Source organism: Mus pahari, chromosome 14, assembly GCF_900095145.1.
Source record: "Mus pahari chromosome 14, PAHARI_EIJ_v1.1, whole genome shotgun sequence".
NCBI lineage: Eukaryota > Metazoa > Chordata > Mammalia > Rodentia > Muridae > Mus > Mus pahari.
In genome coordinates, this window is record NC_034603.1 from 86,460,115 (window position 1) to 86,475,378 (window position 15,264).

Genomic DNA, 15,264 nt, shown 5'->3' on the forward strand with positions numbered 1-15,264 from the left:
TTTCTTTCTTTCTTTCTTTCTTTCTTTCTTTCTTTCTTTCTTTCTCTCTCTCTCTCTCTCTCTCTCTCTCTCTCTCTCTCTCTCTCTCTCTCTCCTCTCTCTCTTTCTTTCTTTAAGATTTACTTATTTTATTTATATGAGTACACTATAGCTGTCTTCAGACACACCAGAAGAGGGCATTCCTCTATAGATCCCATTACAGATGGTTGTGAGCCACCATGTCATTGCTGGAAATTGAACTCAGGACCTCTGGAAGAACAGTCAGTGCTCTTAACCACTGAGCCATCTCTCCAGCTCCCTCTTTCAAGATTTTCAAGAAAACGGTTTCTCTGTAGTCCTGGGTGTTCTGGAACTCACTCTGTAGACCAAGCTGGCCTCAAACTCAGAGACCTGACTGCCTCTCTCTCTCTCTCTCTCTCTCTCTCTCTCTCTCTCTCTCTCTCTCTCTCTCCCTTTCTTTCTGATTGGCAGCTTTACTGACCCCATTTCACAAGCCCCATGTTTCACCCATTCTGATGTGCAGTTTAGTGGCTTTGGTGACTTTACACAGACATGCAAGCACCCCACAGTCATTTCCACACCCAACACACATCAGATGGAACGTGGGGGTACTGGAGAGTCCCCCAGCCAGTTACATCAGAGCTAGCTTTGTGTGTGTATGTGGGGGGGAGGATTTCCCAGCCCTATGCTGGGCTGGTTGCTCAACTACCATTGTCTACAATTTTTAGAAAGATTTTATTTTATTTTATATTTTACTGTATTTTGTTTTATGTGCATTGGCATGAGACGTCAGATCCCTTGGAGCTGGAATTGCAGAGAGCTGGGAGCTGCTATCTGGGTGCTAGGGATTAAACCCAGGTCCTCTGAAAGAGCAGCCAGTGCTCCTACCCTCTGAGCCAGCTCTCCAGCTACTACAAAAATGTTTATATTAAAATTTTAACTAAGTTTTTGAGACAAGGGCTCATGTAGCCCAAGCTGGCTTTGAACTTGCTATGTAGCTGAAACTGACTTTGAACATTTATTCATTTCTCTTTTTTTGGGTGGAGACAGAGTTTTACTATATACATCCGATCATTCTGAAGCCCACTCTGTAGACCAGGCCAGCCTCAAATTCACAGAGATTTGCCTTCTTCTGCCTCCCGAGTGCTGAGAGCCACCACACCCACCTGCCTCTTTCTTCCTTTTTAATGTTACATAATTTAACAGTTTTTGTCATTGTTTGTTTGTTTGAGACAAGTTCTCACTATGTCAACTGCGACTGGCCTGGAACTTGCTATGTAGACCAGGCTGGCCTTGAACTCAGAAATCTGCCTGCCTCTGCCTCCCGAGTGCTGAGAGCCACCACACCCACCTGCCTCTTTCTTCCTTTTTAATGTTACATAATTTAACAGTTTTTGTCATTGTTTGTTTGTTTGAGACAAGTTCTCACTATGTCAACTGCGACTGGCCTGGAACTTGCTATGTAGACCAGGCTGGCCTTGAACTCACAGAGATCTGCCTGTTTCTACCTCTTAAATGTTGGAATTAAAGATGCCACCGAGCAGCCTGGCTTTATTTTTCTCTCTTCACCGAGCTCTCCGGGCTGCTCCTGACCCTGTTCGGATGTGGAGATAAACACCATGCAGACATTGGGTACACAAGAGTCCCTTGGGATGTGTCCATGACTGCTGACAGAGGACCAGACACCCAGGGCCTGGATACTTGCAAACCTCCTTGCCCTGTGTGTCTAATATGGCCCAGGATCTAACTCCAAACTACAGGTGTTTCTGGCCTCCAAGCCCCAGATGTGTCTGAGGCCACTCTGGGAGTGACTGCCCCATGCCTTTCTGAGTCTCTGTGTTACTAGTGATCTCCCTGGCAGTTTGACCTGGCACTGCAAGTCTCACTTCTCTCTCCCCCGGTCAGTACCTCTCCTCTCCTTGAAAGAACAGCAGTCACTCACTGACTCCCCCTGTGAAAGCCTACTCCCGACAAGCCCACGCTCACGGGTCCTCTGGGGATGCTGTTAACGAGAAACCAGAAGTGAGCTGGTGGGGCTTGTGACTGCTTCCTGCTCATCCCCACATGACCCTCTTCCCTGTGACAGCTCTGGCAGGTTCCCTTGCTCTCCAGAGTTCTCTCTGCATGAGGAAGTTCAGTTTGCTGACCAGCCTGTGACCATGGCAATGACACCTGCTCAGCCTCTCCAGTGTGGTGGGGTTCTCAGGTTCCATCCAGAACCTGCTTCCTCTAAGGAACTGAGGAAGACATGAGTCAGAGGTGTCTGCATCCATTTCTGAACTCGATCTTTTATTGTTTCTCTTCCCGCTCGCTATAGTCTTTGGTGCTGGACTTTGAGTTTTGGAGCATGTCACATGGTTTGAAGTAACTTCATAGCCCTTCCTGCCTGGCCCTGCCCACCACAGCCTGTGGAGAAAGAGCCATTGGCGGTTTGCACCGGCCAGATTGGGAGACACCAGACTCCAGCCAGCTACAAGGAGGCCCCAAAGAAGCAGCTCCGGGCACCTCTGGTGAGTAACTTGCTGGAGCCATTGTCCCGGCATGGTTCCTTAGCTGTTCCTCTTGTTGCTGCGGAGAACCGGGTCACCCGAGCTCACGGTTTGGGGAATCAGAATCAGTCTTGTGCTTGTAGAATGTGTGCCAGTGGGATCATGATCTGTCCACACTGCTTCCACAGACAGGAAGCAGAGAGATGCAGGCTACTGTTGAGCTGGCTCCCCGCTCTTCTCTCAGCCTGGGATGGCAGCCTACAGACAGGTGCTGTGTGGAGATTTTTCTTTTTCTTTTTCGATGATTCTAAGCACAGCCAAGCTGATGGTCACGACGAGCTGGCCCAGTTGGATTGGGTGTTGTTCGCAGAGACAGGACACCCCAGCTGTCACTTTCTCTTTGTTATAAACCACCAAGGTTGGCTTGCTGGGGTTTGGGGGCATCTTCAGAGCACAGACTTCTTTGTGGGAGGCCAGCCCGTGGGGCCAAGTGAAAAGAATCAAACCACTGCGCTCTGTAGATCTGAGACCGCTCCCACCTGTGCTCAGAGATGCCCCAGGATGTCGGCAGGGCTGTGTGTGTGATGCAGAAACTTAGAGTGGCCAGTGTCCGTCCACGGGAACATCGCTGGCTTTAAGTGAATGGTGCCTGTGACTTGTTCCTCCATAGAGGCAGAAGCCAGCTATGGCAGACTCTGTATCAACCATTATAAAATGGCTAAAGATTGGGGAGCTCTGTGGGGAGCCCTTCCCAGCCCCCTCGTCGGTCTGAAAGCTGGTGGGTTTTGTTTGTTTAACAAGGCCCAGGCTGCACATGCTTTTTATGCAGCCACCTTGTGCTTCCCTTTAACTCCTGACTGGCAAAATCAGTCCTTGGTAGGTGCTCTGCCAGCTCAGTCCCCACAAGATCCTTTCTGCCGTCAGAACAGCAGCACCACCAGCTGCTGGACATAGCATCCAACTTCCAAGTTTACTCCAAGACAGTTTTTTTTTTTAATTTTTTTAAAAAATATTTATTTATTATCATACGTAAGTACACTGTAGCTGACTTCAGACGCACCAGACGAGGGTGTCAGATCTCATTATGGGTGGTTGTGAGACACCATGTGGTTGCTGGGATTTGAACTTAGCACCTTTGGAAGAACAGTCAGTGCTCTTAACCACTGAGCGATCTCTCCAGCCCCCTCTAGGACAGTTTCTTAACCTTACTTTCTTTCTGTCCACTGTGTGTGTGTGTGTGTGTGTGTGTGTGTGTGTGTGTGTGTGTGTGTGTCTGTGTGTGTGTGTGTATGTGTATGTGTGTGTGTCTGTGTGTGTCTCTGTGTCTGTGTCTCTGTGTGTGTTCCTGAGGATGGAACCTACACCCAGCACCTCAGCAGAGCTGGGTAAATACTGTAGCACTTCTCTGTGTCTCTGTGTGTGTGTGTCTCTGTGTGTGTGTGTGTGTGTGTGTGTGTGTATGTGTGTTGCTGAGGATGGAACCTACACCCAGTACCTCAGCAGAGCTGGGTAAATACTGTAGCACTTCTGTGTGTGTGTGTGTGTGTGTGTGTGTGTGTGTGTGTGTGTGTGTTGCTGAGGATGGAAGCTGGGTAAATACCGTAGCACTGAGCTTGTGCTTCCAGATCCTGATCGGCTTTTATTGTCATCTTGGGTTAGTGAAGTCCCAGGGCCATGAGCAACAAATGACTAATGTGGTTTACTGACACCAGCTGAAGCTGCCTGCCTGCCAGAGGTGAGGGGTGGGAATGGGGACAGGGAGTGGGAAGCGAGCCAGTGTTGTTACAGGGTGTTCCTCTGACTTTCTGAGTTGGATGTTGTTTCTCTACCAGCAGAGCGGAGCCAAGAGGGCTGGAGCAGAAAACTCCCCGGACTCAGAAGTCCAAGCACAGTCTTCCATCACACCCCTATCCCAGCCTCTCCGAGTCCAGGTATGGCGGAACTGTGCCGCATGGATTCCACACTGACTGCTCTGGACGAGGAGAAGCTCTGGGATATGCTGGAGAGTCACCGATGCAGGATTGTGCAGAGCATCTGCCCTAGCCGCCTCACCCCCTACCTGCGCCAGGCCAAGGTGCTGGGCCGGCTGGACGAGGAGGAGATCCTCCACAGCTCCCGTTTCACCAACAGTGCCATGAGAGTTGGTGAGTCCAAGGTGTTTGCCCCTCCTTGAGTCACTGGGGTTGCAGCTGGGCTCTTCCTGCCAGTAGCTTAACAAGGCTTGTGCTACAGCAGTGGGGGTGGGGAGAAGCTTCAACATCAAGGGTGGCTATACCTCTTATCCCAGCATTTCAAGTGACTGAGACAGGAGGACGGCTACAAGTTCAAGGTCAGTCTAGACTGCAGTGTGAGATCCTATCAAAGCAGGAGAGGAAATGTAGCTCTATCGGTAGAAACCTTGCCAGCATACACAAAGCAGTTAGCTAGATTCCCAGTGCCACACAAACCAGGAGGTGTGCACCCCTTAACCCAGGCACTGTGAGGTGCACCCCTTAACCCAGGCATTGTGGGGTACACCTGTAACCCAGGCATTGTGGTATACACCTGTAACCCAGGCATTGTGAGGTATACCCCTTAACCCAGGCACTGTGGGGTACACCTGTAACCCAGGCATTGTGGTATACACCTGTAACCCAGGCATTGTGAGGTGTACCCCTTAACCCAGGCATTGTGGGGTACACCTGTAACCCAGGCATTGTGGGGTACAGGTGTACTACAGATCTTGGGAGGTGGAAGCAGGAAGATTAGAAGTTTAAGGATATCTTCAGCTCTGTATCAAGTTCTAGGTAGCCTGAGGCGTTTAAGGCCCCATCTCAAAACGACCTCAGCAACAGAAGCATCAAGGGAACCAGTTTCCCACCTCAGGGTTACTGAGTTAGTCCCCTAACAAAGTCCCAGCAAATAGCTGTATCAATGCTGTTTGAAACAAGTGTGGTAGGCTGGGGGTGTAGCTCAGTGGTAGAACACTCTCAACAGGAACGAGGCCCCGACTTCCAAGCTCCAAGGGAAAGAAACCCCAGAGGGATTTGTGTGCTCAGTTCTGTAGCTCTAAGTCTTGTGTGTGGTATGAACAGGGCTGTGATCCCACTGCAGACTCTGTGCAGATTCTTCTTGCCTTTCAGCTGTAGTGGCTCCCGGAAATGTCGGGCATGTGGACCTGTCACTCCAACTCTGCCTCCATGCTCACACGAATGTTTCCTGTGTTTTCCTCTTCTTGTAAGCACACTTGGAGTTAGAATATGGCCCCCTTTACCTCCTTTTTCTCTTAATTTTTAAACTTAATTTTTTGGTTGAGATGTTGTCTCATGCACACTTGCTGAGGATAGATGTGAGTATCAGTTTGCCTGTCTCTGCTTCCCAGGTGCCAGGGCGACAGGTGTGCGCTTGTCCTCCTTGTCTATGTAGTCCTGGGACTGAACCCAGGGCTCTGTGCAAGCATGCTACCAACTGAGCTGCACCCCCAGACCCAGGACAGTCTGACCTTGAGATATTTCACCTAATTACATCTACAAAGATCGTTTGTCCAAAAGGAAAAAACTCACACAGGCGCTGTCTTAGTTTGATGTCTGTTGCTGTGATAAACACCATGACCAAGAGCAACTCGGGGAGGAAGGGGTTTATTTGGCTTACACATCCGAACCACAGTCGATCACTGAGGGAGGCCAAGGCAGGAACGGAAGCAGAGGTCGTGGGTGATGCACCCCACTGGCTTGCTACCCATGGTTTGCTCCGTTTTCTTTCTTATACACCCCAGGAGCACCCGCTGGAGGTGGCTTCATTCGCAGTGGTCATTCCACATCCGTCATTAGTCAAGGCGATGTCCCACAGGCTTGCACACAGGCCAGCGTGATGGGGACAGTTCCTTAAGTGGCATTACCTCTTCCCCATGACTCTAGTGTATTGGGTTGACAAGAACTAACCAGCACTGGTAGGCTTGGGGGGGTGCATATCTTGGGGGTGTCTTTGCAGTTTGTTCTTCTGCTCTGGCAGGCAGAATCTTCTCACTCGGAAGTGACTGTGAGGTCACTGAAGGTTAGTGGGTGAAGTGCTGTTGACAGAATGCTCACTGCAAATTCAGGCCATAGAGGCTGGGTGACAGATGGCAAGTATTGATGTCACAGTGTATATGCACTGATCTAGAATACTAAAGAGATTGATTTGTAAAAGACTGGTGTTCTCTACACACATGTGTGCACACACACATGTACACAGTACACGTGTACACATACACATGCACATACACACACACTAACATACATACATACACACACAAATACACACACAGACATACACACACATACACACACATGAGAGAGACAGTGACAGACAGAGGCAGAGAGACAGAGGAAGACAAAGAGAGACAGAGAGAGGGAGAGACAGAGAAGGATGGAAAGGGAGAAACAGAGACAGACAGACAGACAGACAGACAGGGAAGACAGAGAGTACTCAGGATTGTAAGACTATACATCTGTGTGTGTCCCTTTATACCCAGCTCATAGGAGAACATTTTTTGACCCTAGTAGGGATCCAGCTAATTATGGCTCTTGCCTCTAATGATGTGTGAATAAAAGCAGGGTACAGAGCCTGCGCCTCCTTGCCAGGGATCCCAGAGAACTCTAACCCCCAGCCCCCAGCTGTCCACACACTCTGGTGACTCAAGCTCTCTCTCTCTCTCTCTCTCTCTCAAGGGCACTTGCTGGATCTGCTGAAGGCCCGAGGGAAGAACGGAGCCATTGCCTTCCTGGAAAGCCTGAAGTTCCACAACCCTGATGTCTACACCCTGGTCACTGGGCTGCAGTCTGACATTGACTTCAGCACCTTCAGTGGTGAGAACCAGATCAGAGCCTTGCTACCACAGGACTTCCCTCCCAGCCATAATCTTTATCCCTGGGCCCAGCACTATTCCAACTCACTGCACTGGGAGAGGGGAGGGAAGAAGAAGTCCCTAGACTTGGGTGCTTCAAAGCCAAGCTTCAAGAGTGTGTACTATGGGGGGCCACCGTGTACTCCAGAAGTGAAGGGCTGCTTAAGGGGGAGTCTAGTGTCCCTCTTCCCAGGGTCAGGGGCGGAGAAGCTAAGACTTCTGCAGGAAAGCACAGGCATGCAGTAAAGGCTTAGCCCGTATGGTGGGACGTACAGTTGTATTCAGGAACTGACAGACTCTGGCCCTTCCCAGGGAGCTGTTGAAAGATTTGGGTGTTAAAAAAGCAGAACTCTCGGGGAACTCAAAGCAGCTGCTAATAAGCCATCTGTTCTGGGTCGGTGTGAAAGGCGTATTCATGTGAGTTCTGTCAGGAGACTTATGTCTCTGCTGTGTTTTCCTTGGAGTTCCACGGAAATTGCTAACCTTCAATACAGTCAGCTAGCTCATAAGGGGGTGGGGCTGGAGGAAAGTGACAGGGTCTCGCAAGGTGACAGAAAGGACCATCACCCATCTGCAGGTCTCATGGAGACATCCAAGCTGACCGAGTGTCTGGCTGGAGCCATCAGCAGCCTGCAGGAGGAGCTGGCCCAGGAGAAGGCACAGAAGGAGGTTCTGCTCCGGAGATGCCAGCAGCTGAAGGAGCGCCTGGGCTTGGCTGAGGCCCATGCAGAGGGTCTGCGCCAGCTGGAGGTGGACCACAGCCGCATGAAGCGTGAGGTCAGCACCCACTTCCACGAGGTCCTGAAACTGAAGGATGAGATGCTGAACCTGTCACTGCACTACAGCAACGCGCTCAGGGAGAAGGAGCTGGCTGCCACACGCTGCCACAGCCTGCAGGAGGAGGTACGGGCCCTGGGGGCTCACTAGCCAGCTGTTGAGGGAGCTGGGCAGCCAGCCTCTTCCACCACCTGCAGACCTCCTGGGTTTGCCTATGGATGCTTCCTTCCAGGAACGCCAGACCAACATAGGGGGAGGTCTCAGAGATCCAGTTTTCTTAGGCCTCTGACCAAAGGAAGAAAAGAGGCCAGTGTGATCTGGCTGGATAGTTTGGGGGTTCAGGACCCTGGATACACAGACTCCTGAACCTGGAAGGTTACCACAGGAAACTCTGCTTGGCTGAAGGATCCAGGTCCCGTGGCTCTCAGCATCCCTTGCCCACACTGGCTTGACTTGGCTGGTTTAGTAGTGGTACTATTTATCTTTATGAGTCCACATTCTCTCCATCAGAGGGATGAGGGCAGCGATAGCAGGGGCCCCGGTGGTCATCAATCTGACTGTAGAAATGGGAGCTGGTCCCAGGCCCTCTTGGTCTGTTCCCAGGGTCCCAAGGCACTAGTTTAATCACTGAGCCTCGTCTGTAGTAAAGCTAAGATGCTTTCTCTGAAGAGCTGGCTCAGTGGCTGCAACAGTTGCTTTCCTGTTGCTGTGATGAACCATCATGGCCAAAAGAAACAGAGAAGGAGAGGTTTGCCTGGGCTGCGGCTCCAGAAGGGTAACAGTGTATCACAGCGGGGAGTGAGGACAGCAGACAGACAGAGGCCAGGGCAGGAAGCTGACAGATCATAGCCTCCACTACAAACACTAAGCAAAGAGAGACCAAGAGTGGAGCAAGCAAGGCTCTGGACCCCCAAAGCCTGCCCCTATTGACACACCTCCACCGGGAAACCCTGCTCCTCCGAGCCTCCCCAAACGCCACCGGCAACTGGGACCAAGAGTTCCAACACCTGAGCCAAAGGGGACACTTAGATTCAAACTGTCATAGTGGCTAAGACTGCACACTGTTTTCCAGAAGATCAAGTTCAGGTCCCCACACCTGTATTGGGCAACTTATAACTCCAGCTCTGGGGGAATCTAATGCCTTTGGCCTCTGCAGGCAATCTCAGTCACATGCACATGTCCACACGCAGATAGATATACACTCATATATGTCATTTAAAATAAAATAAATACTATTACATGCCCCTTCTTCTCACGGGAGGTCTGGGATTGCTCAGGAGGTGAACCCATTTACAGTGCCTTTGAAGCTTCAGGCTGAGGATCTCCAGGTGCCAGCAGCAGCAGCAGCAGCAGCAGCAGCCGCAGCAGCAGCAGCAGCAAGGATGGGCAAGCTGCATCTGGTCAATGCTTAATGGAGAAATCTTTCCCATGATCCCCTTCCCACTTTCTCCCACCCAGCTCTACCTGGTGAAGCAGGAACTCCAGCGAGCAAGCCTTGTATCGTCATGTGAAAGAGAATCGCGAGAGAGGTCCCTGAAGATGGCCAGTGACCTGGAGCCTGAGGGAGAGGAACTGAATCGGCTTAAGGAGGAGAACGAGAAACTCCGCTCCATGACCTTCAGCCTGGTAGGTCTTGGTCCCTCAGGAGGCCAGATGTCTCCTGTGGATCTGGGAAGGCCTTGTCTTTAGTGTCAGCCGATGCCTATGGGCTGAGAAACTCCCTCACAGGTGGTTTTGCTAAAGTAAAGCCCATGCCAACCCCTTGTCTTATCTTAGGTAGGACTTGAACTCATGATCTTCCTGCCTCAGTATCCTGGCGTGACCTGCACCACCAGGTCAGGTTATGCAATTCCCCTCTCAGTCCTTCCTGCCTCCCTCTTCCCACCCACCCAGATGGTGACAGCATTAAAAACCTCGTCCCTATACTAGCTTGCTCTATGGGCTAATTTACTGAGACCACGTGGAGCTGCACTAGAAAGGCCACTTGTAACAATGGGCTCTGCTGGGTGGGGTGGTCCATGTTTGCAGTCCTAACATGGAAGCCTGAGGCAGGTGATATCTTGACTAAAATAAAATAAAAGACTGAAGAAACTATAGGGATATGAAAATATGAATATGTCCTGCCCATAAGACTTTCTGCATCCTGTTCACGACTTGGGGAAAGTAGGCTTCCTAGAGCCTAGTGGCTGGGGACGTTGAAGCCCTGGAATTCTGAGATCACTTTACTCTTTCTCCTTTAAATTCCTTTTTTTTGGGGTGGTGGTGGTGGTGGTGGTGGCTCAAGATAGGGTTTCTCTGTGTAGCCCTAGGCTATCTAGCTTGGTAGACCAGGCTGACCTTGAACTCAGAGATCCACCTGCCTCTGCCACCATCACCCAGCTCCACTTGATTCCTTTTAATTAAAAACACTTAATAGTGGGGGTATTGAAGAGATGGCTCAGCGATTGAGAGCACTTGCTGCTCTTGCAGTTGACCAAGATTTACTTCCCTGGACTCACACAGCAGTTTACAGCCATGTGTAACTCCAGTTCTAGGTGTTCTAATGCCCCCTTTGGGCCTCTACAGGCATTGCACCCATTGGTACACATACACACATGTAGACAAACATACACATAATCTCTTTGATAAGGAATTCCTTCAATATATCTTCCTTGGGGATGGGGCGTGGCTCACTGCAGCTTGGGCTGAACTGTGTGTCATTCACATTCGTTCTTCCCCAGGTGGAGAAGGACATTCTGGAACAGAGTCTGGATGAGGCCAGGGAGAGCAAGCAAGAGCTGGTGGACCGCATCCATTCACTGCGGGAGAGAGCAGTGGCCGCGGAGAGGCAGCAGAAGCAAGTGAGGCTGCAGTGCCCTTCCTTGGAGTCATGGCCATCCATCTTGGGCAGGCTTGTTTGTGGGACAGACAGACAGATTCATTCAGTCATCAACAAAGTCTGATTTACTTGGCTATGTTAACCTATAGCCCAGACCTCATAGTCAGGCAAGCAATGGAGAACCCCAGGAGTGTGTCAAAGGCTTAGGGACCACTAGAGACCAGGATTTAGACAAAGGAAGACAGAGAGAAAAGAAGGGGACAGTAGGAGAGAATGAGCCATGGGGAAATTGCTTGTATATTCTGAGCCATTAAACAGCATGTAATTCTGCACATGTGTGTGCACAGTTGCTGCCTACAGCCAGTATGATTAGCTCTATGGCTCTGGAGACCCTCTCTAAACCAGTTCTTCACTTGCCCTGCAAGCTGCATGCCTCCCTTTCTCCATCCCCACTCACCCCTTCCTACCTAAGCTCTCAGAGCCAATGAGCATCGTGGGTCTGTTCCTGTTCTACAGTATTGGGAGGAGAAGGAACAGACTCTACTCCAGTTCCGGAAGACCCAGGTGGACTGTGAACTATACAAAGAAAAGATGACCATGCTTCAGGGCCAGGTGGCGGAGCTGCAGAAGGAACGTGACCAGGTATCCTAAGCGTTAGGAACAGACCCTGCGGGGAGGATTCAGGTTTCTGTCCTTGCTGGCACAGGGCAGCATGACTCCCCCCTCTACACTGCCCCCTGCTGGTGTGTGGATGAAGCTCCAAGCTGCTGGCTCAGGAGATAGGATTGAAACTTCAGGGTTTCTTTCTTTGGTCTATGGGAGGTTTCTCACTCCCCTGAAACGCACTGACGCAGGCTCTCTGTCAGCCTCCCTCCCATTGTTCCTGACACGAGATGTAGACTGTCCATCCCAGATGTGGATTTTATTAAAACATAGTAGGTTTGCATATTCAGTGTGAGTCCTTGTTAGTGTACACTGAATGGGTTCAGGGTAAGTGCACACAGCATGGGGGGGGTGCCTTTTGCAGCTCAGATGACTGCATCTGATGTTCCACCCCTAGCCCCTGCTAACTATTCCTCCTGTTTTGGTGGCAGGCGTACACGGCAAGGGACAGGGCCCAGATGGAGATTTCTCAGCGCCTGGTGGAGAAGGATGCCCTTCGCAGGAGAGTGTTCGAGCTGACAGAGCAGGTCTGTGAGTTGCGTACTCAGCTGCGCAGGCTGCAGGCAGAGGCCCCAGGAAGAGTGAGTACCCCACTCCCAGAGTGGGAGGCTGGAGAGTGGGCCGCACGGGTGATGGGGCGGGGATGCAGCGGAAATGAGGACAGAGCCCACACGGTCCTCCGCAGAGCCGTCTGCCTCTTGTCAACTAAAACGCTGGGAGTACAGGGCAGGACCAGCTTGCTTCTGCTTCTCTTCGTGTTGACATTACTGTGTTATAGAAAGGGAAGCTTGGGGGGGGGGATTCTGGAACCAGGAAATCTGAGTGCATTGTGACAGAAGTGGCATCAATATGCCCACTGTGTAGATAATTTCCCCAAAGTCAAAACTCCAGAAGCTGAGTGGCACAGATGCTGTGGTGAGGGACCTGGGTGCTTGAGAGCTGTGTCACAAAGCCTGCTGGGTCCCTTGGGCAGCATGAGTCAGGTTCCCTGGGTGGGCAAGACTGCTTAAATAGCCATAGTCCAGGAGGGAGGCACGGTCGGAGTCTCTTCCTTGTCCCACCCTGTCCTGTGTGCTCCTGTGTGAATGCAAGCATGTGTACAAGTGTGTGCATGTGCATGTGTGGTCTCACACTGCAGTCATGTCATGCAAATAATCTGCTACTAAACCATATATATCCCCAGGCCTCCTCCAACCTTTTAAAAAACATTTATTTTTGGAATGGACTCATTAAGTGGCTCAGTCTAGCCTTGAACTTGTAGCCCTGCCTCCTCAATCTCCTAAATGGCTGAATGTACAGGCCTGGGCCACCAGGTCCAGCTTATGATGTATCCCTATGCACACATGCATGCATAATACATACATACATACATACATACATACACCAGCAAAATGACTTAAGTAACAGTACTTGCTTTCAAGCCTAAGGACCTTAGCTCTACCCTATGATCCTCAGGGTTCAGGGAGAGAAACGATTCCTGCAAGTTGTCTTCTGACGTCCAGAGGCACGCCGTGGCATTTGTATATGTGCACACATGCACACACATAAAGTAATTATAATCTATACCTGCTGTTTGGTAATATGCATGCTATATATACATATATGTGTGAACATATACCTGTTTTATGTACATGTGTATATGTGTCCATATACAGTAAAAAGGACTGGAAGGACAGACATCAAGATGCTAACGGCATATATGTAATTTATTTTTATTTTATGTGTATGCTTGAGCATATGGAGTGTGCCTGAGCATACATATGGACATGCACCACATGCACGGACTCCAGAAGAGGGCATCCAAGCTGCTGGACCTGGAGTTACAGATGGTTGTGAGCTGCTGTGTGGGTCCTGGTACAAGAGCAGGCCTGTTCCTAACCACTGAGCTGTCTCCCCAACTGTACCTGCTCATTTGGGGTTTGGGATGTGTTCAATGTCATCTTCTTTCCATCTCTAATAACTTCTTCACCCACTCAAATTTTCTTTATAGTGTGTGAATACATGCACATATATGTACATACACATACATTACACAATTTACTATTTTTAAACCTAGCACACAACATATAGTCTCTAGATTCTCTAGAAAGACTGAAATGCACTATTCTCAAGCCAGATCTCTTCTCCTTGGCGGATAACTACTGAGAGTATGGGAGGCACCAGCATTTCATTCAGAAGTTAAGATGAGAACCTGTCCAAGTGGGGTGGTTGCGGGGGATGGGTGGCTCACACCTTTAATCCCAGCACTCAGGAGGCAGAGGCAGCCAGATTTCTGAGTTTGAGGCCAGCCTGGTCTACAGAATGAGTTCCAGGACAGCCAGGACTACACAGAGAAACCCTGTCTTGAAAAACCAAAAAAAAAAAAAAAAGAAAGTTCCTGAGTTAAGGAGATATCTGGTCTCTTTGGAAGCCCAAGCAGGAAGCTGGAGCCAGGGAGCTCTGCCTCCGGGGGAAGCAGAGACTTGTGCGGATGCATGCTGTGTGCCCACCAGATGACAGTGACTGCAGCCTCGTCAGCTCCACCGAGGTGGGTGCTCTTGATCCTGACCCCTGACCAGTGACCCCTGACCCCTGACTCTGACCATGACCCTGACCTAGGCCCCTGCCCTCTGCTGTATTCAGCCCAACACATCATCGTGGCTAAGATGTCTCTGGGAACCTTATTCCCATAGAGAAGAATTGATACCACTGAGTATTAAAGACAGAAAATCCACTCTCTCGTGGTTCTGGGAGCTGGGAACCCAACATCAAGGTGCCAAGGGGGCCGCACTCTCCATGGCTTTGGGGACCTTTTCTATCTCTCCAGCTTTGCTTTCCCAACATTCCTTGGCCTGCAGTCATATCTCTCCGATCTCCATCTCTGTCATAATGTGGAGTTCTCCAGATCTTGTGTTCATTCTCAACCTTCCTAACATTGGGACCTTTACGACAGTTCTGTTTTCGTTGCTACTTTATAACTGCAAGTTTGCTACTGTTGTGAATTGTAATGTAAACTTGTGGGCATAAGTTTGCCAAAGGCCTTGCAGCCCACAGGTTGAGAACCACTGCCTTAGCGGGTGTAGCAGGCAGTTTCCCTGAGATTATCAACTTAAATGGAGAAAGGTTGCTTGTGTTCAGTTCAGAGGTTTCCCACACAGATACTCAGACCCATCACTTCAGGCCTGTGGTGAGGCAGAATCTCCCAGTACAGCAGCTGGGAGAGCAGAGAGAAAGATGGAGAGATGGACAGAGACAGAGGCAAATAGACAGAGAGACAGACAGAGATACAGAGAGAGAGGGCAGACAGAGACACAGAGAGAGAGGGAGAGACACAGAAAGAGAGAGAAACTGAATATAATGCAGGGGATGGGTACCTGGTAGGCCCATGCCAAGACGCCCCCTAAGAAATCATGCCATGCAACAGATCTGGTATAAGGGGGGGCTATATGGGGGGAGGAAAAGGGAGTAAGGAAGTAAAGAAGGGGAAGAGACAGACAGATGGGAGCAGAGCCACGAGGGCAGATAAGCAGGGACAGAGAAGGACAGAAAGAGAGGGGGAGGGGGGAGGGAGAGAGGGGAAGAGAGGAGAGAGGGAGAAAGGGAGAAGGGAGGAAGGGAGGAAGAGAGAAAGAGAGGGGAGGAGGGAGGAGAGACAGAGAGAGAGAAAGAGGGAG

At 50.4% G+C, this 15,264-nt stretch overlaps 1 protein-coding gene across 2 annotated transcripts in view; it reads left to right on the forward strand.

Annotated features, from left to right (window-relative positions):
• Positions 1 to 15,264, forward strand: part of Card14 (caspase recruitment domain family member 14) — a 36,472-nt gene that overhangs the window by 5,574 nt on the left and 15,634 nt on the right. The window contains exons 2-11 of one of the 2 annotated variants that reach the window (XM_021213466.1): positions 2,318 to 2,510; positions 4,115 to 4,224; positions 4,322 to 4,633; positions 7,178 to 7,315; positions 7,931 to 8,256; positions 9,589 to 9,756; positions 10,851 to 10,970; positions 11,465 to 11,590; positions 12,043 to 12,192; positions 14,022 to 14,138. In XM_021213466.1, coding sequence (XP_021069125.1) covers positions 4,423 to 4,633; positions 7,178 to 7,315; positions 7,931 to 8,256; positions 9,589 to 9,756; positions 10,851 to 10,970; positions 11,465 to 11,590; positions 12,043 to 12,192; positions 14,022 to 14,138 — 1,356 coding nt within the window. In that variant the 5' untranslated portion in view covers positions 2,318 to 2,510; positions 4,115 to 4,224; positions 4,322 to 4,422. Of the gene's footprint in view, positions 1 to 2,317; positions 2,511 to 4,114; positions 4,225 to 4,321; positions 4,634 to 7,177; positions 7,316 to 7,930; positions 8,257 to 9,588; positions 9,757 to 10,850; positions 10,971 to 11,464; positions 11,591 to 12,042; positions 12,193 to 14,021; positions 14,139 to 15,264 lie in introns of those variants that run through there. The other variant, XM_029546582.1, reaches the window with a different exon arrangement.